This window comes from Chiloscyllium plagiosum, unplaced genomic scaffold (assembly GCF_037043375.1).
Source record: "Chiloscyllium plagiosum isolate Xiang-an unplaced genomic scaffold, Cpla_swu_hap1 HiC_scaffold_20, whole genome shotgun sequence".
NCBI lineage: Eukaryota > Metazoa > Chordata > Chondrichthyes > Orectolobiformes > Hemiscylliidae > Chiloscyllium > Chiloscyllium plagiosum.
In genome coordinates this window covers 26474136-26500766 of record NW_028270158.1, presented here as the reverse complement: position 1 = coordinate 26500766, position 26631 = coordinate 26474136, and the positions used below count along the sequence as shown (strand labels likewise).

General features: G+C 40.7%; 2 protein-coding genes across 8 annotated transcripts in view; both read right to left on the bottom strand.

Annotated features, from left to right (window-relative positions):
- The window catches only part of LOC122560762 (protein ELFN1-like), a 401229-nt gene that overhangs the window by 52811 nt on the left and 321787 nt on the right, over window positions 1–26631 (bottom strand). The window lies entirely within an intron of this gene.
- The window catches only part of elfn1a (extracellular leucine-rich repeat and fibronectin type III domain containing 1a), a 341512-nt gene continuing 321787 nt past the window's right edge, over window positions 6907–26631 (bottom strand). The window contains exons 2-3 of one of the 2 annotated variants that reach the window (XM_043711826.2): window positions 14896–14967; window positions 6907–14807 (exon numbers count right to left, since the gene is read on the bottom strand). In XM_043711826.2, the coding sequence (XP_043567761.1) occupies window positions 12207–14543 (2337 nt within the window). In that variant the 5' untranslated portion in view covers window positions 14544–14807; window positions 14896–14967 and the 3' untranslated portion in view covers window positions 6907–12206. The remainder of the gene's footprint in view (window positions 14808–14895; window positions 14968–26631) is intronic. The other variant, XM_043711825.2, reaches the window with a different exon arrangement.

Genomic DNA, 26631 nt, shown 5'->3' with positions numbered 1-26631 from the left:
AATGGGAAATCACCCCTAGAATGGAGTTACAAAGGACAAAGAGCAAAGAACAAAGAACCTTACAGCACAGGAACAGGGCCTTTGGCCCTCCAAGCCTGCACCAATCCAGATCCTCTACCTAAACCTGTTGCCTATTTTTGAAAGATCTGTATCCCTCTGCTCCCTGCCCATTCATGTATCTGTCTAGATACATCTTAAATGACACTACCGTGCCTGCCTCTACCACCTCCATTGGCAATGCGTTCAAGGCACCCATCACCCTCTGCATAAAGAACTTTCCACACACATCTCCCTTAAACTTTTCTCCTCTCACCTTGAACTCATAACCTTTAGTAACTAAATCCCCTACTCTGGGAAAAAGCTTCTTGCCATCCTGTCTAATCCTCTCATAATTTTGTAGACCTCAATCAAGCTCCCACCCCACCAACCTCCATCCTTCTGATGAAAATAATCCAAATCTACTCAATCTCTCTTCATAGCTAGCGCCCTCCATCCATACCAGGCAACATCTGATGAACCTCCTCTGCACCCTCTCTAAAGCATCCACATCCTTTTGGTAATGTTGCGCCCAGAACTGTACATAGTATCCCAAATGTGGCTGAACCAAAGTCTTGTAATATAACCTGCCAACTCTTGTACTCAATAGCCAGTCTGATGAAGGAAAGCATGCCATAATACTTCTTGACCACTCTATCGACCACGTTGCCACCTTCAGGGTACAATGGACCCGAACATTCAGATCTCCCTTTGCATCAATTTTCCCCAGAGCTTTTTCATTTACCATATAGGTCACTCTTGAACTGCATCTTTCAAAACGCAATACCTCGCATTTGCTCCGATTTAACTCCATCTGCCATTTCTCTGCCCAACTCTCCAAACTACCTATATTCTGCTGCATTCTCTGACAGTCCCCTTCAATATCTGCTACATCACCAATCTCTGTGTCATCTGCAAACTGGCTAATCAGATCACCTATACCTTCCTCCAGATCATTTATATCTATCACAAACAATAGTGGCCCCAGCATGGATCCCTGTGGAACACCACTGGGCACAGTTGTCCATTTTAAGAAACTCCCTTCCACTACTCCTTTCTGTCTCCTGCTGCCCAGCCAGTTCTCTATCCATCTAGCTGGTACACCCTGGACCCCATGTGACTTCACTTTCTCCACTTTTTGTACTTTACACACAGGGTACATTTGTCATTTACTGACCTCCTCTATATTGGGGTGACAGGCCGCCTACTTGCCGAACGTTTCAGAGAACACCTCTGGGACACCCGGACCAACCAACCCAACCACCCCGTGGCTCAACACTTCAACTCCCTCTCCCACTCCACCAACGACATGCAGGTTCTTGGACTCCTCCATCGCCAGACCATAGCAACACGACGGCTGGAAGAAGAGCGCCTCATCTTCCGCCTAGGAACCCTCCAACCACAAGGGATGAACTCAGATTTCTCCAGTTTCCTCATTTCCCCTCCCCCCACCTTGTCTCAGTCCCAACCCTCGAACTCAGCACCACCTTCCTAACCTGCAATCTTCTTCCTGACCTCTCCGCCCCCACCCCCACTCCGGCCTATCACCCTCACCTTAACCTCCTTCCACCTATCACATTTCCAACGTCCCTCCCCCAAGTCCCTCCTCCCTACCTTTTATCTTAGCCTGCTGGGCACACTTTCCTCATTCCTGAAGAAGGGCTCATGCCCGAAATGTCGATTCTCCTGCTCCTTGGATGGTGCCTGACCTGCTGCGCTTTTCCAGCAACACATTTTCAGCTCTGACCCCAGGTTAACCAATCTCCTGAGAAATCTGAATAAGTGCAGCAAAAGTTTTAAAAGTTCTGCTCAACCTCCAAGTCAACTTAATTAACAAACTGCCTTTTACATGAGGAAGCATTAACAAAATTCAACTGGATGCAAGGCACCAGCTACTTTTCAGAAAGCTACAGGTAAAACGAAGGTTACTTACAAATGGTTGAGAGTATCTGCTTAATAATCAACAACATTATGTGACAGATCTCGAGTGGATCTTCAAGTCACAAGCATTACCAACTGAGCCAGGTTGACATCAGAAGAACTTTAAAGAATTACATAAATATTTGAAAGTGTGAATGTTGAATGTGACTGTGACTAATTGTAAAGCTCAAGTTGTCAGGACAGTGACAGGCTGATCAGCCAATTTTCGCACTACACTCCACACTCACCAGTACATATTTAACCCTTCCCCTAATTCCACAGTCATCCCATTCCCCCCATCTACTTCCTTACATGAGCTTACTGCACAAAATATCACTGGACTGAAAGATTGAAGACATATGTAAAGAAAAGTTGCAATTTCCATTCATTTCAGTTGACCATTTTCACAACAGTAGAAGAAAAATGAACAGCGAGGACAAAGTCCCTTCAACGTAAAAGCTTTCGCTCTTCATTTCTCTCCTTGTTGTTCTCTCGAGCTTGAACATTTGCAAAGTTATTTTGCTGTGCACACAAGCATTAAATTGAGTTTGCACTGTGGACCAATTTTCAGGGCTGTGCTTGCCTAGTAGCGAAGCTGCTGTACATGGGTAATTTCAGCACTCCAGCAACTGCATTAATTAGGGAATGTAAACAGCCACTTTGCCCATTACATGCAATTATACAGCTCAAACGCAACTGTGAATCCTGTTTAGACTGTGTCTTTAAATATGGACAATTCATGCTGAGAGACATACAGCATCAGGGAGAATTCTGAATTATTTTAACATTGTGAGACAAAGTAGGAGAAATAAATTCTTAAGAATAAAGTATTAACAGAATTTAAAGCATAGAAACACCTGTCCAATCTATTGGGCTTCTGCTGGAGTTTATGATCCTGACGTGCTTCCTGTCTCTCCACTTCACCATCTCAGCATAACTTTTTATTTCTTTCTCTTATGTATTTACCTAGCTTCTCCTTATATGCATCAATGCTACTCTCTTCAACCACTCCATTTGCAATAAGGTCTTATATATTCCGTCCACCCTCTTGATAAAGATGTTTCTTGGATTTATTAAGGACTAAATTAAATATGTGACCCATCTAAAAGTTGAAATCTGGCTTATCATGGAAGCCTTTCATGATCTTAAAGAAGCGGGAGAAAAATATTTTGCTAGGAATCAGTACGTAAAACCTGTGCAATTTTGTCACTTCCTCAGGTGAAGCCTCTGCTGGAAAGAATGTATCAGACTGAGTGCAGAGTAGATGTTGAACCTGCGTTCTATCTTGACCAGTTACTTTACAGTCAGCATTTGAACTATTCTTAAACTCACAGGCCTTAAACTCACATTCTTTACAAGATCAAATTGTTGCAGGTTAGGCTAGCGAAATGCCAAACATTAAGTAATTAATTTTCCTCTGTACTTTCCAGGTAAATAGAGAGGCAAAATAACTTATTAACAACTAACATAGTAGACGATACATTAGAAGAAGACATTTAAAAGCAAAAGACATTTGAGGTAGAAAAGGGCAAGATATTGATAAACAAATTTAGGATTGATGACTGATACAGATTAATTGCATCTACACCTATTAAAAATGTAAGGAAGAGACAGCTGAGGCAGTGTAGAAATTCATTAGAAAAGGAAATATTTCTAAGTTCTGAGGGATTGTGAATGTAACTCCTCTATTTAAAATGTTAAATAGAACAAGTCCGGGTAACAATAGACCCATTAGTTTAATGCTGGTGTTAAACTGATAATTAAATCTTTATTCAAATATATATTTTTAAAAATCATCTAGAACTTGAAAAACAGTACAGATATTAAAAGGGATGTTCTTGCTTGACCAATCTTATTGACTTCTTTGAAGAAGCAACAGAAATGTAAACAAGATTAATACAGTAGATACAATATATTTGGATTTTCAACAGGCCTTCAATAAAGATCCAAAGTTTAACCCGCTTATTTCTGACCATAAAACTTTAATATCTTTAATGAAGAGTGTTTATCTTTTTCCTTTAAAATGCTTCATAAAACCTACTTCTTTGACAAATCATTTGTGGTATTACCTCTTTCTATTGTTCAATGTTTTTTATTCTTCTTGGGATGTGGTAATTGCTCACCAGGCCAGCATTTGTTACTCATCCCTAAATGCCCTTTGAACTGAGCGGCTTGCTAGGCCATTTCAGAAGGCTGTCAAGAGTTAACTGCATTACTGAGGCCTGGAGTCGCATACAGGCCAGACCAGTTAAGGATGGCAGATTTCCTTCCCTTAAGGACATTAGTCAATAAGATGAGTTTTTATGACTATCAACAATGATTGCCATTAGACTTGCTTTTAATTCCAGTTTATGTTGAATTCAACTTTCAGATCTGCCATGTTGGGATTCAAACTCTTGTCCCTAGAACATTAGATCCCAGGGTTGTTGATAACTAAAGCTGTGACATTGCCACTACGTTACTGCCTCCCGCAATATGAAACCTCTATTAATGATTCTCCTATGATATGTTTTGGATGCTTTACTAGGTTAAAGATATGAAATAATTGCAAGTTGTTAGTTCAGTTGAGATATTTTTGCTAAGCAGTTTATATTTTCTAAGTATAATAGTGTAAGCTCATAGTGTTGCGTGCTACATTATACTATCCAAAGTTTAAGGTCCAAAGTGACCCCAATTAGGATCATAAGCTGAAAATTTGAGCTCCCAAACTCTAAAGTAGCAATAGACACCATGGAACTCTGATTGTGTTATCATATCTGTGCTCCAGCTCTAACAGGCCCCTACTCAAATGGCCTCCCTGGTCCACTCCCATATTTCTCAGTGAGGGGTCATAACATATTTTCAAACCTTGATATTGGGTGACAGTGGGAAAGATTGGGGAAGCACTGGCCTCATGGAAGTCAAAACTACTTTTATGTGAAACATTTACATAAAGTCCACAGCACAGAAACAAGTATATTGACATACTGTCCAATGCTAGCTTTTCAAATCCACATGAGCCTCCTGCTAAACCTCCTTCATTTAACCCACCAGCTACTCCTTTTTCCCTTAGAGTTATCTAGTTTTCTGTTAATTTATAATTCCTATAATTTGTATTATGCATCTCAATTATTCCTAGCAGTAGATTGCCACATTCTCTTCAGAAAGAAAGAAAATGGCATGTTGTTCTTTACTGCAAGGGGTTTGGAGTGCAGGAAGAAAGAAGTCTCATTAAAATTTAATAGGATTTAAATCAGATTATATCTGAGTTTGGTCTTCATACTTAACAATTTAATAAGGGTAAAGTCACTGTAATCCTAGAGAACCATAGGGCTGCTCTGTCATTAGAAAGAGATGACTGGTGTTAAGTTTAACCTACCTTAGGTAAGGGGCAAGGTTAAGAAGGCAGGACCTTCTTAGTGACCTTAGACAGTGTGGGAATTGAAAACATGCTTTTGGTGTTGACTCTACATTACAATTCCCTGTCCAGTCAACTGAGCTAATGAACTCCCAAGTAAGGAACAAAATGCTTGTGGTGGAGGCAGAAAATGAAGGTTCATTAACTTGGTTCCTGGGATGAGAGCTGAAAATGTGTTGCTGGAAAAGCGCGGCAGGTCAGGCAGCATCCAAGGAGCAGGAGAATCGACGTTTCGGGCATGAACCCTTTTCATGAGCTCTTCCTGAAGAAGGGCTCATGCCCGAAACGTCAATTCTCCTGCTCCTTGGATGCTGCCTGACCTGCTGCGCTTTTCCAGCAACACATTTTCAGCTCTGATCTCCAGCATCTGCAGTACTCAATTTCCCTTGGGATGAGAGGGTTGGATGATGACAGGTCATGTAAATTCATTATTTTCTGGGAAACGAGAGATGATCTCATTGGAACAAATAAGATTATGCTGGGATCTGCTTGGGTAGACACTGAGAAATTTTTTCTTCTGGCTGAGAATCTAAAGCACAAATGGACTGGGAGGTGAAGAATAGTCTCAAATAAGAAGCTGATTGCTTAAGAGAAATTCCTAAATGAAATCATGAGGAGAATTGACTTCACTCAAATAGTTGTGAACCTAGAAGGCTGTGGATGCTCCATTATTCAATACACTTAAGGCTGGAATAAACAGATGTTTGATCTGTCAGGGAATGAAGGAAAATGATGAGCAGGTGGGAAAATGGAATTGAGGCGACGATGAACCATCACCTCATTGAATGGCAGAACAGGTTTGTACAGTCTACTCCTGTTCCTATTTCTCCTTTAAAGAAATTTCTGCTGAATTTCTTATTGGATTTATTACATTTATTTGTGGCTTCAAATTTTGGTGTCCTCTGGAAATGAAAACATTTTCTCTATATTAGTCTTATCAAATCAATTCATAATTGTAAATATTTCTGTTAGATCACTCCAGACCCTTGTCTTTCTTTTAGAAGAGACTCCCAGCCTGTTTATACCCAATTAGTGTTCAGAAATAAAAGAACAATTTCATCACTGAATGTTGGCATTTAAGATCATTTCAAAATTGTTGTTCTTGTTTACGACACCATCAGTACCCCAAGATTCCATTATAGTCATATGTCTTATGACTATTGAGTAATTTACAATTTTAATAAAAGTAGATTAATCTGCATTGTTACTTGGGCAATTAACATGAAGTCATACAACTGAATATTTAAAACGGTAGGGAAATTGTTATGATCAAGCGCAGTTCAATTTACCAGCCCTATAACTCAAAAAGGATATGCAAAGTTGCAGAGATTTACTGATAGTTTTATGGCATTTGTTTTTTCAAAAGGCTGTAGTTTTAGCAATGAAAAATAGTTATAAAATCCTTGAATTCATTGACAAATGCTCACCCTGACAGTTGCAGAGGTCATTTCTGTTTTCACCTGTCTCTTGTCTTTTAAGACCTTCCAGGATAGAATTGAAAATGCTCAAATCATGAAAGACAGCATAGATTTTTGAATGATTGAATGATTTTATTGTCACGTGTACTTTACAGTAAGAATACAATAAAATAAGTGAAAAGCTTTCATTTGTCACCACGATTTGGTGCCATTTTAAATAATTTAAGAGTAAGGAAAAACAAGAAATGAATGATATTGCTTAAAGACAGTCCATCAGTCCTGAGCCAGCTAATCACCATCAACGATACCTATGCTGCCATCCCTTCTCCACTGCTTCGCTACATCTACACCAGACCCAACCAACGTCAAAGTCACCGATCCTCAGGTGCCACCTTTTGCTGCAGGGCTGACACTCCTCCACTGCTGCCTCACCGTTGCCTGCACTGGACCAAACAACATCGGAGTCACATCCCTCACCGACATCGCTGTGATGTCCTTGTGCCCCCACTTAGCCACTACCGGCCTTGGATCCAACCAACGATGAAGTCGCCAATATCAGGCGCCATCTTTCTCTGCTAGGTCTATCTTGCTGGCGTCATTTCCACTGACGTAGCAGCCACTGATTCCGATGCTAGGTCCTGTGTTCACCGCAGAAAAGTAAGTCAGGGTTCATTCGAGGTCCACTCTGGGCACATTCTCCTCTGTGCTGGGCCCACTTGAGATCTATACAGGGCTCGATTGAGGTTATCGTTGGGCATGCTCTCTTCCACATCGGGCACACTCAAGGTCAGCACTCGGCCCATTCGAGGTCTGCGTGGTGGGCCCGCGTGAGTTCCATGGTGGGTTCTCACTGCTGCCAATGCTGACTGAGCTCAGGTCAAGAGTTAAACAAAGGTATAGAAAGTGAAAAAAAACAAGAAAACAGAAAAGAAAGGAAAAAAAAGTGGTCAGAGTGGATGAGGTCTGGCTCAGAAATCTTACTCAGAATCCATCTTGTAATAGAGATTTATGGTTTATGGGTGTGCTCACTGTTCATATCGGAGTGTGTAACCTTGATAGTAATGGATCATTGGGTTGATAATTGGGTAACATAAAGCAGTCATAAAAAAGTGTGCGAGAGAGAGAGTGATTGGATAGCTGCTTCATATTTGGCTCAATGTTGATTTGTATCTGGGGCCACTGATTCTTGCTGGAAAGTAACAATGTGTTAACAATACACACCATTATTAATATGCAAATCAATTAGAATATTCAGACAATTAAAAAGATACTTTGCAAATTCCAAATCTTAAGAACTTTCTGGATAATTTTTTCAGCTGTCTTTGCAAAATACCTTTTTTTAACAAATTTGTATTTCCTAATTCAATTCTAATTAAGCTTGCTGGTCCAAAAATTGAACAATTGAAAATATGGATTATCTTTGTTTCAAGTAGTGAATTTTTCTTAGAGATTTTAAAATATAAAATTGAATACATATATTCTTTTTCATTACATTCTGTCTGTGTCTTTATTTCACTTTGAATCGAGATTTTCTTTTCATCTTTATCTCTACCTTATTTATCTTCTTCTGTAACTGACTTTAATTCAAATTTCCTTCTATTTGGGGCAGCACGGTGGCAAAGTGGTTAGCACTGCTGCCTCACAGCGCCAGAGACCAGGGTTCAATTCCCACCTGAGGTGACTCTCTGTGTGGAGTTTGCACGTTCTCCCCGTGTCTGCATGGGTTTCCTCCGGGTGCTCCGGTTTCCTCCCACAGTCCAAAAATGTGCAGGTTAGGTGAATTAGATATGCTAATTTGCCCGTAGTGTTAGGTGAAGGGGTAAATGGAGAGGGAATGTGTCTGGGTGGGTTGCTCTTCGGAGGGTCGGTGTGGACTTGTTGGGCCGAAGGGCCTGTTTCCACACTGTAAGTAATCTAATCTACTTTCCTCTCCACCCTTCCTTGATTAACAGCTGCTGCCTCAGTGTTTAAACCTCAATAATTCAGGAGATAGACTGTTTACCCCATAGTTCACAAAGGTTCCAGATGCCTCAATGAACTGTTGGTCTCCCCGCACTTATCAGCTCACAATTTCCAGCAAATAATGATGCTAACATTTTTGTGCCACTGAATGGAGAAAAATGTTTAAAGGGGCATGATACAATATTATATAACATAACTTAGAATTTCCAGTACAGAAACAAATCATTTGGCCCAAACGGTTTATGTCAGAGTTTATGGTACACAAGAGCTTCCTCCCACCATACTTCATCCACAGTTCCAGCAATATTTCCCTTATTTCTTTTCTTCCTTATACTTGCCTTTTAGAAAAATGCTTCTATGCTATTTGCCTTACTACACCGTGCAATAGCAAGCTCTATATTCTCACCATTCTCTAGCTAACAATGTAAACATCTAGTCTTAGTTTTATTGCAAAAGTTAGATGAAGGACAACAGGTGATAATGCAAAAAACAAAGCACAATGTTAGACTGTACAGGTTTCATCAAGAAATTGGGATTAAGCAATTATTTATATCTAGATCTGGCAGCATCTGTGGAAAGAAAACAGACTTAACATTTCGAGTCTAATGACCCTTCTTTAGAAGGGTCACTGAACTTGAAATATTAACAGATGCTGCCAAACCTGGAAGTTTCTCCAGTTTCTGTTTTGTGTGTTTCAGAGCTCCAGCATCCACAATTCTTTGTTTTACTGATTTGTAGCAAGATGATGAGGTGCTTGAGTTTTTAAAAAGTCTCCTTTTGGATAAAGGGAAGACTGAGGAAGGTGAAGGGTCTTTCCAACCCTATGAAAGAATTAATAGGATTGAAGTAAAGATGGAAAGTGAATAGAAGATGCACGATGGTATACTTGGAACCTAGCAGAGAATAAGAAAGTTCAAGAAAGCAATAATTAATGCAAAATTGCTAAAATAGAGATAAGGAAACAACGTTTAAATAGAAAGAAGGTGACGTGAAGTTTTATTTTTACAGAATATAGACAAGATAAGCAACATTATGTTCCACACAATTACAGATTGTTCAAGAGAACATTAGAAGAAAGGAGGTCTAAAGAGTTTTGACTTTTACACAGACTAATGAATATGTAATAGTCTGTCAAAGAGTGTTCCTGGTAAAATATTTGATGGGAAGCTCTGAGAGCTACCATGGATATGATTATCTCATAGAAACTGGGCTAGTCAAATCAACACAGTGGTATGGTCTGACCCTGTGCTATCCTATTGATCTCTGTTGTGCCTTATCACTTTTCACAAACATCTCACAAGCAGGTCATAACTCTTCATGATAGTCTAAAACTGGCTGCACATTGTAAATCTCCCAAATGTTTTTCCTTTGAAGTAACTCATTTAATACTAATGCAAATCTATCCCAATTGTTTTTAACAGTACAATTTTAGGCTCAGTAAGATCCCACAGCTAGCAATGAGACAAACAAACAACTAATCTGTTTTTTAGGTTTTTTTTGAAGGAGACAAACAGAACGCACATGTTCTTAGTTAAATACTGCCATTCGATCATTCGAATCTACCTGAATCTCAAAACATGAGATCTTGGTTTAACATTTGATCCAAAGGAAGATCATAAGTAGAGTTTAGAGGCATAACCTTTTGATTCAGTAGGCTGAGTGACTGGTTCAGAAAGGCAGTTGTAAGGTTCAGCCATCATGCTCATACATCAATAAACACAGGTGGGTCCTAAAAATCCCAATTGGCTTATTTTGTGGAACAGCAGAGGAGCTATCCCTGGAGTTCTTGTCAATGTGTAACCCTTAAATCAACATTACTAAAAAAGAATTATCTTGATATTGTCTCATGCTGTTTTGCGGATCCTTGCTGTGTGCAAATTGTTGCTGTTTCAAAGATTACAGCGGTAACCGCACTTCAATAGTACTTGGCATTTTGGAATGTCCTGAGGTGGTGAAAGGCACTGTATAACTGAAAGGAGTCCTTTCTTTCTTTCTTCATTCACAGAGTCAGGAAGAGTTGCAGGCTTTTTTCCAATATTTACATACACGGGCATTGTGACACTTAGAAACTGTGCCGAAGGTAATATTTGTTAATCCAATTACTTTACAAAGACTACATACAATAACCACTGGGAGAGAGTGTGGGGATAAATTTAACTTTGGCACAGCTGAAAGGTGAAATCCAACACATAACAAAATTAGACGTGGTGTATAACAAAATATTACAAGTTATTTACAGCACAGAAACAAAAGGTGTATGTTGCTTTCTGTTCCACACAAGCCTCCTTCCACTCCTCTTCACCTAACTGTATCAATACATACTTGCAGTCTTATCTTCCTTTTCTGATGTCCATAGTATCTGTGCTATTCAGGTCTATGACTACATGGTAGCATGACCTAACTGCTCTCTGGGATTGGATTTATTCTCTTTATGATCTTATTTCTGGCCTCTTCAGTAAGTTGAAACATTTCTTCCTAGCCTAAGTCCAACCTATCAAACTTTTTATTCATTTTCAGGTGACTCACAACCCTTTATTTTCCAGAAAAAAAAGTTCCAGCTTGTTGTGCTTTTCCTAATAAGTACAGGACTTTATTTCAGTTCTGGAATTGTCAGTGTGAATTAATTTTTCACCTTCTCCAGTACATCTATAACCTTTTCAGAATAGGAAGATTAGGACCTTGAACAGTACTCCAAAAGCTTCACTTATGTTTTCCGATTTAGCTAAACTTTATAACGCCACGTCCGACAGAACCAGCCTGACCCCCATAAGGATATGGTGAGTTTTGTGTCCCATTGGCAGCAAAGACATTAATCTCTCTGAGAGAGCCAATGACATGACCAATGAGACAGAAAGAGAATGTGTCAGAAGAAACCACTCAGTTGATTTCTTTCACCAGTCCAGTTTTATACAATGCTCAGGGTCAGTTGTCAGACATTCACTGGGAAACAAATAGGCTGTTCTGTAAAATCTGACTAAAATTAAACCCTGATACAAACAGGCAAAAGAATCCAGAAACATCATTGCAAATATAGAAATTTATCTGTACAGATCTGCAGCGGTAAAGGGGGAGATCTTACTGGTAAATATTACTGTACAATGCAAGGTGTGAGCGGTGTGTGAGCTACAATTACACGACACAGTCCAGTCACAGTGTACATTGTACAACGAACAATGCCCCATGTACACTACAGTGAGTCACAGTCACAGGACAGAGTCATGCGATAAATAACATCCAATATTCCAAGGCTTCTGGGTGTCCTTTATATATGTATTTATATATTATATATATAATTAAAGAAACAGAAATTCTTTGTACAGGTTTTAGAATTCAGTTTGGAGGATTTTGGTGCACAAACTTATGAGAGAGGCTAAAGTTTATAAGAACAGTAGAGCTGGTCAGGTTAAAAACAGCAGCTGTAAAGTTTTTGTGTTTTTTTTGGTCCAATTTTAGTCTCTTAATAGTTGGAGGACTCAAGATTTGTGCTGATTGGAGACACCCTTCCAGTAATCGAGGATATCATGCAGGTCCTCATCCTTGGCAAATTGCACCTTCTTCCTCAGGGCATGTCCCGCTGCCATGTACTCTTCCTCACTTTCTTTGTGCCTCTTCTTGTGCAGTCTGAAGCGTTCCCAGATTCCCAGAGGCTTGCTGCTATACTCTGGGCTGGATGTGTGGCTGAGATTATGGTACTGAGGCGAGAGTTGGGAGTATGGCATTTCCCGCCGGGGCCGGCTGAGTGGCTCTAGGATGGAGGGTTTGCTGCGACTGATTGGTCCCTCTGGCTGTGCCTGCTCAACCTGGCACCGCCCTGGATATGTGTGGCGGTGCTCGCTGCGCTGCTGTGTCCGTGGGACTGCGGCTGGACTGCTAGCCGCGATCGGAGAGGCCTTCTCGATGTACTGTGCCTCGGATCTGCAGGCATGCCCTGGTACCGAGGTGTCAGAGTGGAAGGATCTGGGACTTTTTGCAGAGCCACTGGAGGAGGTGCTGGGGCGTTTCGGGGTGGCTTCAATACTACTGTGCCTCTGCAGTGGATGGTAACTCTCCTTTGAAATCGGCAACAGGAATCCAGGTTTGCTCTGGGGTTGCTCAGTGATCATTAGCACCTGAGGATCCACTGAGGCCATGGCCCCAGCCTTTCCTCCTTGGAAAGAGCCAGTCTCTGATTTCAGTGCATCAATGCAGTTATTGATGATCTGGTTCACCTTATCCACTTCTTTGGCAATGGTCGAGATCTCTGTGGCAGGACTCCGGCCCTGTCCAACTCCTTCCAAGTCTCTCCGATCAGAATGCTCCCCTGTTCTCACCTCAATATAGTTGCCCTTGGTGGTTTTGGGTGTTTCACTCAGTTCTTGAAGCTTATGTGACTCTGTATCCCCTGACGATGGCAGGAAAGGCATCCTGGGTGCAGCCTCACAGGCTGGCATTGGTTTCTGGACTAATTGAGAGATAGCGCTGGCTTCCATCTCCCCCCCATACTTCAGTTCAATAGCAGTTTTTGTCATGCTGCCAGGTTTCTTGTGCTTTTCGTCTTGTTGTCTCTTCTTGCGCAGGCAGTAATACACCAGGCCAAGTACTATGACCATCCCAAAGAGACAGCCAAGGATAGTCATAATATAGTGCGTGGCAGTTGAAGGTGGGGGCACAGTGCCTCTTGTCTTGTTACTTCCTGTAGAGAACGTGACACAGGTTTGATTGTATCTTAAGGCATTCCGGATAGAAGCCACACAGTATGTGTAGGCAGTATGGGGCTGGAGCCTATCCAGCTTAATTACCTCTTGTTCTGTTTGCAACGTCTTTATATCTGCATAAAAGCTGTTGTTGTATTGCACCAGGATGTACATTTTACTGAATGGCCGGGGGATCTGCACCAACAAGGTGGCACTTGTATAGGTAACCTGTTCCACCTTTATTGCTGGTGAACGTGTTTCACGGGTAGGGGAGTGAAAGGCTATAATAGGAGTGGGATCATCACCTGAGGAGCAGTCTTCAGCTCCACAGGGGCTGTCTGAGGTGGTTGAGGTTGAGGGCATCTGGGTAGGCATGAACTTGGGGTCAAAGGTGTTGATGTCGTCGCATGTTGAGACCAGCAAGCTGTATGCACTTTGTGTCTGGCTTTGGCTCAGCAATGCGTGACCTGCATAACGAGACGGAGATTCACACTGCATCCGATCGTAACTCCTGGTGGTGTTGTTGAACTGCACCAGCCATTTCAAGAAGCCCAGTAGATCACAGGAACAATAAAATGGATTGCCGTAGAGTTCACAAGTGGTGAGTTTGCTGAGACCCAGGAAGGTAGAACTTTCCAAGGTTTGCAACCGGTTCATGGAAAGGTCGATGTTCATTACATTGGGACATTCCCAAAAGGAATTGGGGCTCACCACCTCAATGAGATTGGCCTGGAGATAGAGGTATTCAAGTCTGCCCAGCCCCCGCAGGATTCCCTCCGTGATGTTCCGAAGTTTATTGAATCCCAGTTGCAAAACACGCAGGTTGTACTGAGCAGAGAAGGCTCCATCCTCAATGTAAGAAATATCATTCTTGGTCAGATTGAGTTCTGTCAGGTTACCAAACCTGCTGAGCGAGGAATACTGGACGCTTTTGATCTTGTTCTCATTCAGCCGGAGGTCCACTATGGTATTGTTGATGTGCTGAGGAATGGATTCGTATGGTGGTTGGTTTTGGCTACAAATGGCCAGCCACACAAACCCTTTCTCCCCTTCAATGAGCCAGCAGTCACCATAAACACCAGCAGCATTCATCAACGAGGCTAGTGAGACCCAGAGAATGAAACTGTGCAGAGCCATCCCCTTGTGCTCTGGGGGCTTGTGAGCAAAAAGCTTTCAATAGCACTCACCTGCTCAACAAGTTAAAATATTTTGCAGGGCTCAAAGTGTACTCATGTTTTTGAACTGTTAATTAGTAAACTGGGGTGCAGTTATTTGCTTGCTTCATGACATTTTTCTTGTCCAGTTTTTCTCTATACACTGTTCTCTTTGAATTCTTTTGTGCACTGTATCCCCATCTGCAGACATTCCTTGAGATAGTTTCAACAGCTTGTCTTGGTTTTCCTAGGGAAGGGAAGAAAAGACAATATAATAAGGCTGATTTGAGATTGATCTTGATCATAATTAATTCCTATAAGAGTTTGGTCCTTACGTTTATCAGTTTTTCAATTGAAGTATGAAGGATTTATCACGTTTTGTTTTTGCTTGACATTCATGAGGCTTTCTATGGTTTGAAATAGTGGAAATTAAATATTTTGGTTATTTCAACAAGATGTCCAAAAAACTCCACGCCACTTGAGAACCAGGAGATGGGAGGCATAGGTTTGATTATTCTATCCTACTACAGCCTTCCAATTTTTCAAGAAAACTTATCATTGCAGAGTCATTGCAATATTCCCTCTGCACCCAGATATGAAGAACATCTCTTTTCAGTGACCACATTCAAATTTAAAATCAAGAGGGATATAAAAAAGATTCACTATTATTTCTTTGCCATGAATCATGAGCAATTGGCTGTCCAGGTGACTCAATCAATAAATTGATATGATATAGACCAGGAAGTTTCAGGTTCAATACTGAGGTTGGTTAATCTTAATCAGGATTTTACAACGAGCCATCACACGCTTAAACTAGAGCGAGGAAAACCAATTAACTGAGTCTGCTCACTATCCATTCAAGAAAGTAGACGTGGTGAATATAAATACCAGACTTAGTTGTGCCAACCTCTATGGTCAAATTGCCTTGCTCACTCTCAAATACAGAGCTCAACTATCTGCTATGCCTTTGTGGAGAACATTCTTCCTTCTGAAGGGTTCAAGTTTAACTCAATGAGCTGAATCTAATTCTCCCCAGGGAACAAGTTGTGCAGTGAAGACCTCATATAAATCGGGAGGAAAGCATGAAATAGAGAACTCATCACCTTCTTGAATCTCTTCTTGTCAAGGGCAAGAAGATTGAGAACAGCTTTTCTGTCAATTCCAGTCCTTGTGATCAATTAATGATTACTAAGGGGCCCCTTCACTCTGCCTGGGTGGCTCCAGAGGCTCAGGGTTTGCTCTTGAGTGGAAAACTACTGGAACTACTCCTCTTGCCCTCCGCATCAATCCTTGACCCCTTTCACACCTCTAACCCATCTGCTGGAGGCTGTCGAACTAACTTTGGGGGAATCTGTCCCCTCATCTCTCATCTGGAGCCTTCTGCAGTCCCAACCATTGCCACACTCCTGGTGGCTCTACTGGGACCAAAGGGTTGTCAGCCCATTAGGACTGGCAACTTTTGGAGGCAGGTGCTTTGTTTTTAAAGACACTAAAGCCTTGACAGCAGGCAGTTAACTGTGTTATTTAATCCTGTCAATGCTCCTGGAAGAGGCAACAGTAGGGTTGCCTCTATGTTTCTGGGGCCACTGCTGCACACACTAACTTCAACTGAAATGCGTATAAAAATCTAGGCTGAAACTCCAGTGCAGTAGAAAGGGAGTGCTGCATTGTTGGAAGTCCGGTGTTTCAGATGCAACAATAGATCTGGTCTGCCCTTTTGGTCCCAATCCCATTTTATGCATGGCTCTTTCTTTCTTCCAAGGGCCAGGATTAGATCACAAAGTAATACTTGTAACTGTTGCATATTGTTTGCAAACAATTTGGATGAGCCCAATTTGAAACAAAGGGAATTACCTCTTCCAAACTGAATAGTGACGTGAAGATAATATAGCTGCCTTCAGATTTCCAACTTATCACTGGTTTGGCAGTAACACTTGCATGAGTGAGAAAGAGAAGTAGAATTTAGGAAACAGTACTAGCCATAAAAATTGCTCTGCTCTTGTCATAGAGTCATAGACATGTACAGCACGGAAACAGACCCTTTGGTCCAACTCATCCATGCCAACCAGATAATCTAACCTAATCTTGTCCCATTTGCCAGCACTTGGCCCATATCTCCCTAAACCATTCCTATTTATATACCCATCCAGATGCCCTTTAAATGCTGTAATTGTACTAGCCTCCATGACTTTCTCTGGCAGCTCATTCCATACACACACTACCATCTGTGTGAAAAAGTTGTCCTTTAAGTCCTTTTTATATCTTTTCCCTCTCACCCTAAACCTATGCTCTTGAGTTCTGGACTCTCCCACACAAGGGAAAAGACCTTCTCTATTTACCCTATCTGTGCCCCTCATGATTTTATAAACTTCTGTAAGGTTACCCCTCAGCCTCCGACGCTCCAGGAAAGTAGCCCCAGCCTACTCAGCCTCTCCCTATAGCTCAAATCCTCCAACTCTTGCAACATCCTTGTAATTCTTTTCTGAGCCCTTTCAAGTTTCACAACATCCTTCCAATAGGAAGGAGACCAGAATTACATGCAATATTCCAAAAGTGGCCTAACCAATGCCCTGCACAGCCACAACATGACCTCCCAACTCCAATACTCAATGCTTTGACCAATAAAGGAAAGCATATCAAATGCCTTCTTCACTATCCTATTTAGTCATGGAATTATGAACCCGCACTGCAAGGTTTCTTTGTCCAGCAACACTCCCCAGGACCTTACCATTAAGTGTATAAGTTCTGCTAAGATTTGTTTTCCCAAAATGCAACTCCTCATATTTATCTAAATTAAACGCTATCTGTCACTCCTCAGCCCATTGGCCCATCTGATCAAGATCCCATTGTACTCTGAAGTAACCATCTTCGCTATCCACCACACCTCCAATTCTGGTGTCTTCTGCAAATTTACTAACTATACCTCCTATGTTCACATCCAAATCATTTATATAAATGACAAAATGCAGTGGACCCAGTACCGATCCTTGTGGCATTCCACTGGTCACAGGCCTCCAGTCTGAAAAGTATCCCTCCACCATCACCCTCTGTCTTCTACATTCGAGTCAGTTCTGTATCCAAATGGCTAGTTCTCCTGTACTTCATGAGATCTAACCGTGCTAACTAGTTTACCATGAAGGACCTTGTCAAATGCCTTACTGAAGTCTATATAGATCACATCTACCACTCTGTCATCATCAATCTTCTTTGTTACTTCTTCAAAACACTCAATCAAGTTGATAGATTCCCTACAGTGTGGAAGCAGGCCATTTGGCCCCACAGGTCCACACCGACCCTCCAAAGAGCAACCCACCCAGACCCATTCCTCTACTCTATTACTCTAGATTTACTCCAGACTAATGCATCTAACCCACACATGCCTGAACACTATGGGCAATTTAGCATGACCAATTCACCTAACCTGCACATCTTTTGAAATGTGGGAGAAAACCAGAGCATCTGGAGGAAACCCACGTGGACATGGGGAGAATGTGCAAACTCCATACAGAGTCACCTAAGGCTGGAATCGAATCCAGGTCCCTGGCGCTGTGAGGCAACAGTGCTAACCACTGAGCCACCATCCTGCCCCCAACCACCGCCTTGTGGTTAGACATGATTTTCCATGCACAAAGCCATGGTGACTATCCCTAATCAGGCCTTGCCTTTTCAAATACATGTAAATCCTATCCCTTAGGATTCCCTTCAACAACTTGCCCACCACTGATGTCAGGCTCACCAGTCCATAATTTCCTGGCTTTTCCTTACCACCTTTCTTAAATAGTGGCACCACATTAGCCAACCTCCAGTCTTACAGCATCTCACCTGGGACTATCAATGGTACAAATATCTCAGCAAGAGGCCCAACAATCACTTCCCCACCTTCCCACATATTTCAAGGTACACCTAATCAGGTCCTGGGGATTTATCGACCTTTATGTGTTTCATGACAGCCAGCACCTCCCCCTCTGTAATATGGACATTTTTCATGATGTCATCATCTATTTCCCCACATTCTATAAATCTTTCCTTTGACCTTTCTCATATGTTCTGTAATAAAAATAACTTGCATTTATATGATCTTCTTAAGATAATAAAACATCCCCTTCATCAGAGGATTAGATCAGAAGACCATCAGAAATAGGAACAGGAGTAGGCCATTTGGCCCTTGAAGCCTATTTTTCTATTTAATAGGATCATGGCTGGTCTAACATTCCTCACGTCCACTTTCCTGCCCTTTCCCCTTGATTTTCTGACTGATCAAAAATGTATCTAAACCTTAAATAAACACAAGATCTCTGTGGCAAGGAGTTTCAAGGACTCAAAAACCTCTGAGAGATGAAATTCCTCTTCATCTCAGTCTTACATTAGCAGTTCTTATACTGAGATATGCCTTCCGGTCCTAATTATCAGACCAAGTCACATAAAGAGATATTAGGACAGGTGAACAAGGTTTGGTAAAGATGTCGGTCTTGAAAAGTACCCTAAAAGAGAAGTGGTGAAAAGGGAGGAAAGTTTAGGGAAGAAGTTTTAGAGCTTAGAACCTAAGCATCTGCTAGGATGGCTAACATTGATACAGTAATTAAAACTGGCCAGGCATAAAAGGTCAGGATTGGACAAGCACCGTAGTCTCAGATAGTGGCAGAGCTGGAGAAGGTTACTTGGATAGGACTGAGCCAGGGAAAAACTGCTAGATCATCAAATAGGATCAAAATGGAGAATAATATTAAAAAAAGGCTAAAGTACTCTATCTGAATGTGTTTATAAGACAGAGAGTTGGAAGAAGGGAAACATTTTCAGCATGGCAACCAGTGAGTGCCAGAGGGATCAATGCTGGGGCCAGAATTATTTACAACATATAAAATATTGACTTGGATGAAAGAAATCATGAACTATCACCAAGTTTGCAGATGATACGAAAATAAATGGGAAGATAAGTGCTAACGCTGAAACAAAGAATCTATAGATGGATATAGACAGGTTTCGTGAGTGGGAAGAATGATGTTATACACTTTTACAGGAAGAATAGAGGAGCTGGTTATTATTTAAATGGTGAAAGACTGCACTCAAAATTAATCCAGTCCGATCAATGGAAACCATTAGGTGTATGAGAGGCAAGTGGGTACAATGGATTGGGAAAGCACACTAAACGATGTGATGGTCAATAGACAATGGTTAGTATTTTAAAAATACTACAAGTCTACAACAGACATACATTCCTCTAAAACACAAACACCAAAAGAAAAGATGAATAGTTGTTGAAAGAAGTTAAAGATTGAGTTAGATCAAAGGAAGTGGCTTTTCAGAATGTCAGAAATCATAATAGTCTCTATGGATTAGAAGCAATTTTAAGACCCAGCAAAAGAGAAATAAGAAACTGATGAGGAAAGTGAAAAGAGAATATGAATGCACGCAAGTGGGGAACATGAGTAAGGACTGTAAATGTTTCTACTGATATTTGATAGGACAAAGACTAGCAAGGATAAATATGGACCTATTACAGGGGAGAACAGAAAATACATAGTAGAGAACAGGGAAATGGAGAAAGTAAACAATTGCTTTTCACCTGTTTTGCAAACAACATGGAAAAACATCACTCTGAAAATACTGCGTGGCACTTGCGTAACTGAAGAGTGCAACAGAATCAATATTAGTAAAGAGGTTGTATTTAGAACTTTAGCTGTTTTTAGGGTTAATAAATCTGGACCAGATGAGCTTAACCTCAAAGTGTTGAAGGAACAAGCTGTAGAAATAGTAGATGTTTTGGTAGTTGAATATTCAAATTTCTATAGATTCAGTTCAGCTGACTGGAAGATGGCAAATGTAACCCCACTATTTAAGAAAGAGAGTAGAGAATTATAGGCCTGTTAACGGTCAGTAGTAAAGAAAAGGTTGAATCTATTCTTAGGGATGTGACAACAGAGCATGTAGGAAATAATCCAAAAATTGGGCACAGTCAACATGGATTTATGTAAAGCAAATCACATTGGACAGATGTTATGCAGGTTTTGAGGATGATGCTTGTTGTATAGACAAAGGATGTAGTGCATTTGGATTTTCAGAAGGATTTTTGATAAAGTTCAACACAAGAGGTTTGTAAATACAATTAGATGGTTAGGATTGGAGGTAGTATGGATTGGGAGTTGTTTAAAAGATATAAAGCAGATATAGGAATAAGCAGATCAGGATGGTGTACCAAAACAGTCAGTGCTAGGTCTAACTGTTCACAATCTATACTGATGACTTGGATGTGAGGACCAATTATAATATTTCAAAATTTGCTAATGACACTAAATTGGCTGCATATTTAACCTGTGGGGAGGATTCAAGAAAGCTTCAGGAGGACATGGATAGGCTAGGTAAACAGTTTAGAGCATGACAGCTGGAGTGTGATGCAAATACATGTGAAGGTTATTCATTTTGGTACAAAAAAAGCAAGACAGAATATTTCTTTAATGATGAGAGTTTGGGAAGCAATAGTGTCCAAACAGATTAGGGTGCCGTTGTCCTTGTCACTAAAAGCTAGCAAGGTGTAGCAAGCAATTGGAATAGAAAACAATATCATTATTCAAATTTCAAGGAAATTTGAGTACAGAAGAAGGCTTGCAGTTGTGAAGAGCCTCAGTGAGACTTCTCCTGGAGTACTGGGTTGAGTTTTGTTCGCCTTATGTTATGAAGGATATATTTTCCATAGATGGTGTCCAACAGAGGATCACCAGATTAATCTCTGGGATGATGGGAGTTTGGATTTTATGAAGAGAGATTGAAGAAACTGTGTCTGTATTCACAAGAATTTTGAAGAAAGAGCGAAGAAGTTTTACAGGGTGTTACATGGTGCACATCAATTGGATGATTCCACTAGATGATTCTAGAACCAGAGGATATAATCTTTGGATAAGGGGCAGGCCACTTCATCCTGGAATGAAGAGGAGAAAATTCTTTACACAGCAGGTGATGAATCTTTGGGATTCTCCCCCAAGGGGACTGTTGAAGATCAATCATTGACAAGGTTTAAGATAGAAATCAATAAGTGCCTGGACGATAAAGACTTTAACATGCATGGAAACAGTGCAGGAGAATGAGGAGATGATCAGCCATGCAGTAGAATGGCAGGGCAGACTTGGAGGGCTGAATTGTCTACTTCTGTTCCTGTTTTTCTCGAGGGCAGTGGTGTCTAGTGAATGGAATCTAGTGCAGGTTAGGATATGAACTTAATAGTAACTTTATCAGAAGTGAAGGCAGAAACCACTGGCAGGTCTATGGACTGTAATTGCTTTCTTTTTTTTAAAATAATTAACTTTGGTGGGATATGGGTGATTGATTATATGAGCTATGAAAAGCATCTAAAATATTGAATGAGTCTAGATGGTACCTACTAATTTGTTGGGTGTGCTATTGAGATAGTTTTAATCATTCCACTACATTATAAAACAATCTTCCCTTGAGCTTCCATCAATCTACAATCACTAAAAGCTAGCAAGGTGTAGCAAGTAATCACTCGCATCTCTCACATTCCCCAACTTGCCCCATGTGAATGAAGATGCCAGTTTTAATTGGATATAAGACTGAATCAATCACAGTTTCTATTTTATTCAGTCTTTCAAGCAAGAGCTGTATCTTAACTCTAGCTGGGCAGGGATCAGATTGAACCTAAGATGAGCTCTTTCTGACCATTAATCCGAGACAAGGTGATCTCCTTGACCAGTTTTGATTCCCTAATATGGCTTGTGAGGAATTCCTCAGATTTTTATTGTTTTTGCAAATGACATGTGGTTTTAAATCTCTTTGTCACCTCTTCCAGGAAAGCATGGTTCGCCGGTGAGGTGGGAAGTGTGAAGCACAAGGCATCATAAGTGTAAGATTGGTGAATGGACCAAAGTGTATTTTCCTGCTTGTCAAAATTCATATGTTGAGACAGCAATGTGAGATCAAATCTTCCTTGCAATATGTTTGCAGAGCCTTCTGCATTTCTTTGCAATAGAACTTTGTAACTGGGGCCAAGGTTTTGAATGGGCTAGATCACAAGGACACACACTAGCTTTTCTGGATTGTGTATGTATACATTTTCATATTCATTCTTGGGATGTGGACATCACTGACATTTGTTGCTAATCCACTGTTGTGAAGTTAGCAATGAACCTACTTCTTGAACCATTGCAGTCTGCTGATGAAGGTGCTCCCAGAAAGCAGTACGATAGTGTTCCTAGAGATGGTGAAGGAACGGCTGATGTACTTCCAAGTTGGGGGTTGTGTGTTTTGAAAAGAAAGAAAGACTAATATTAATGTAAGGCTTTCATGACCGCCAAATCACTTTACAGAGTATAGAGGGAAATTTGAGGTGACTGTGTTCTTATTTTTCTGTTTCTTTGTTCCTCTAGGTTTGAGAAATGTTTTTGAAGAATATTTTGAAGTTGCTACATTATATCTAATATACTGTGCACATTGTTGTCACTATGTGCTAGTAATGGAGGGAATTGATGTTGAAGGATATTTATTTGGTGGATGGAATATCCTTATATTTCAGTCTTGGGTGCCCTCAGATTAGATGTAGAATGTTTCAAATCAAAGGCAAGCTCTCCTCTGCCGCTTTAGTTAGTTTAGTTTCAACAAAGTAACTCATAAGCCAACCACCAGAATGGCTTGGAGTGCCACTTCCTCTCGTCTTCAGAGAACTGAGCTCCTTATCAGAGCAGTGGGGTTGTCTGAACTCAGTGACTTCATGTTAGGGGCTGTAACCACTGACTCAGCTTGTTGCTGCATGTTTATTTGTAAAGCATTATAAAACCAATTTGCTCTTCTAACTGCATGGGGCCCTCAGTATATAAGATATAAAAGAGGAGAATATTAATCACAGTGTTTGTAGGACTAACAGTGCACAATAGTGCTAACACTGTCGTCCACCAGACTGAGGAAGCACTTCTCACAGTTAGTGTAACTGATACTGTGATTAATGCCTACTCTATTAAACACTGCAGTGTTAGCCTTGTGTACAATGTACAATTTGTGTTTATTCAGCATTGTAAGGGTCAGAACATCAATCGTTGCTTGAGTATTAAACCAAGTACAGCTTCCATTTATTTAGCATAATAAGAGTTACTGTATTGTTGCTTACCAGAGGTGATTTATGACACCACAATTAATTAAATTTCAACATAGTCTACACAAGTCATTCTAAGCCAGTAAAGGAGGACAGTAATATCCCTCAACAATACATCCTCTTGTCCACTAAATCAGGGCAACACTGAGACAATAGGTCAAAAGCAAAATACTGCAGATGCTAGACTTCTGAAATAAAAACAGAAAATGCCGGAAATACTGAGCAGATCTGCCAGCATCAGTGGAGAAAGAGGGACATGCACTACCTCTTCTAGATTATATGTATATATTTTTATGTTTATTCTTGGGAAGTGGGGCATCACTGGCAAAGTGCATTACTCATCCATAGTTGCAAAGATAGTGGTGAATCTTCTGCTTGAGCCAATGCAGTCTATGTGGCGAAGGTGCTGCCACAATGTGGTTAATATTTCATGTCTGTGACCTTTCATGAGAGCTGCATGAAAGGTTTGAAGAAAGGTTATAGCCTTGTTAAATTATCTTTGTTCCCCTCTCCACAGCGGCAATCATGTTTTAGTTTTGATCACTGGGTCTGTTAACTGATCTAACCAGATGGAATGATTCAGCAACTACCATTAACCTCACTGCATCTGGACTAGCTGTGAGAACTAAATCGATGAATGCTTTTACTGTTAACCACTGTTCAGTGAACTATGCTGGAAACTGTTCCTGGTGGTCAATAAGGTTAGGATCAGTTGCAGCTATAACCAGTGTGATCAAATAGCACTCTGACATTTACCATAACCTGTGAAAAATGAACATGAGGACAGAGTAAATGAGGGATAATCTGCCTTTTGGGCAGTTCAGTAAACTAGATGTCTTTTCTCTGTGATCACCCAAGAAAATGTGACATGTTTGGCTCCTTGTGTTTCAAGCGTACAACAAAGCAGTGTGTTCAGCTGTTGCAGGGTTTTATTTTCACGAAGTTTGGATGTCTGCCTACAGTGTATATATGCCACATAGTAGAGGTCTTGTGGTTACAGTATACTGGAAGGGATATTTATACATGATTGCATTTCAGTCCAAACATCCCCCTTTTTATACAAAAAGAAAAAAAAATACATCACCATGTGCATTTTGAGTTACTGAAATTACCAAATATATATACATTTGTTTTTATGCCTCAGTAGTTTACTATTCCCATCAGTCTATGTGTATGCATTGCATACATAATCCTTAACTCATTTTTACTGGTACATATACGTATTGTTTTCATTAACTGTTCATTTGGATGTTGTTGTTCCCTCAGAGTGTGTCATTCCAGTGCCATTTGGTGTTGCTGTGGTTCTTGTTACTGTTCTTTCTCTGTTGTTGGGTTGCTGTCATCCTCAGAATCTGATGGTTGATGTGTGATCTGTACAGGCGGTGCATTAACCTCTCCCTGATCAGCTGCATGCAGTTAAGGATCAGCTTCTCCTGTTGGGCGCTTGTGCCTGTGGTTGCATTCGTATATCTGGTCATTCACTTCTATTGCATGCAATCAAGGTGACAACTGCTACACAGATGTCTCAAGGTGCCACTTTTGGGCTGTCTTTTCTTGAGAATATTGATGATTTCTTCCCAGCTGCTCTCTAATATTCAACTCTGTCAATGACTTAACAATCCTGTCAGTGAAATTTAGCTTTCTGACATTTCACCTTGATTTTGTTACTCATGCCTGTATTAATTCTGGCTTCAGTAGCCTTTTGATATTGGAAGAGAAGTTTGCTTGTGGTATGACATTATTCTTTGTACCACACTACTTTCCATGCCTTTGGGATGTATGTTTCTCCACACCAGTATTATCTGTGTGCTCAATTTCTTTATGATCACTTTGGTGATTTTCATTGTTACCTCAGCTTTTCCATTTGCCTGTAGATGGTGTGAAAATGATGTATGGAGTTGAATTTACCAATCTTTCAAGAAGTGACTGAATTCTTCAGTGTGAACTGAGGGCCATTGTTGCTCATCACAATGTCAGGAATGCCATTCAATAATCTTAGTAGCAATCATTGGATGGAAGTCTATTGTGACAGTATAAAGTTCTTATTTACAAGTTGGTGAGTAAAAAGGCCTACTCCCACTGTATCCATGTTCTGTGTGGGATGTTGTGTCATCAGTGGCTCTCTTTAGGTTGCTTAGCTTAGAATTCATTGGCTGATGTGGCCCTTGATTTCATTACTCATGTTTGGCCAGTAGAGCACATCCCTTGCCTTTTTCAGACTTGATTCAATTCCTTGGTGACTTAGCATGTGTATTAGCATCCCTTCTCCCAAATCCTTCAAAATAATCATTCTATTTCCGTTCCTAATCACACAAGTTCACAGATTTCAATGTGCCTTCTTGATCTGTCAATTCATCTCTAGATGCCCAAAATTCTCTTACAGCAACGGATGTGTCTTTGATAAGCCCTTCCTGAAGAAGGGCTTATGCCCGAAACGTCGAATCTCCTGTTCCCTGGATGCTGCCTGACCTGCTGCGCTTTTCCAGCAACACATTTCCAGCATGTGTCTTTGATACTCTGGCCATTCTTTTATCAACAGCAGTTGGAGGTTTGCATCTTATTGGGCGGTTTACTTGATTTCAGCAAGACGCTTGTCTGCTCCATTCTGGGCTGATGACTTCCAGAGCATGGCAAGCTGCTGTTTCATGTTGAATCAACTACAAATATCTTTTAGCATAAAGGTTCCAGCTTTAAACTTGCTCTGGCTGGTATTTGTTTTCCATCTTTAATCTGCAATTCCAGAGCCTTCTTCACGTGATTACAATCGGCTCATGGGGAGGAAGGTCCTCTCAGCATAAGTATGGTGTCCTCATATAGTGTATTCCTAACTTTACTTTCATGGGATTTATGTTTGAATTGTTATGTTGAGCCATTTTACAGGACTGTAAAGGTCACTATGTTGCGTGATGCCCCAGTGTCCATCTGAGGCATGATACTAACACAATTCTCCTTCTGCTGTTCTCATTCCAACAGTCAC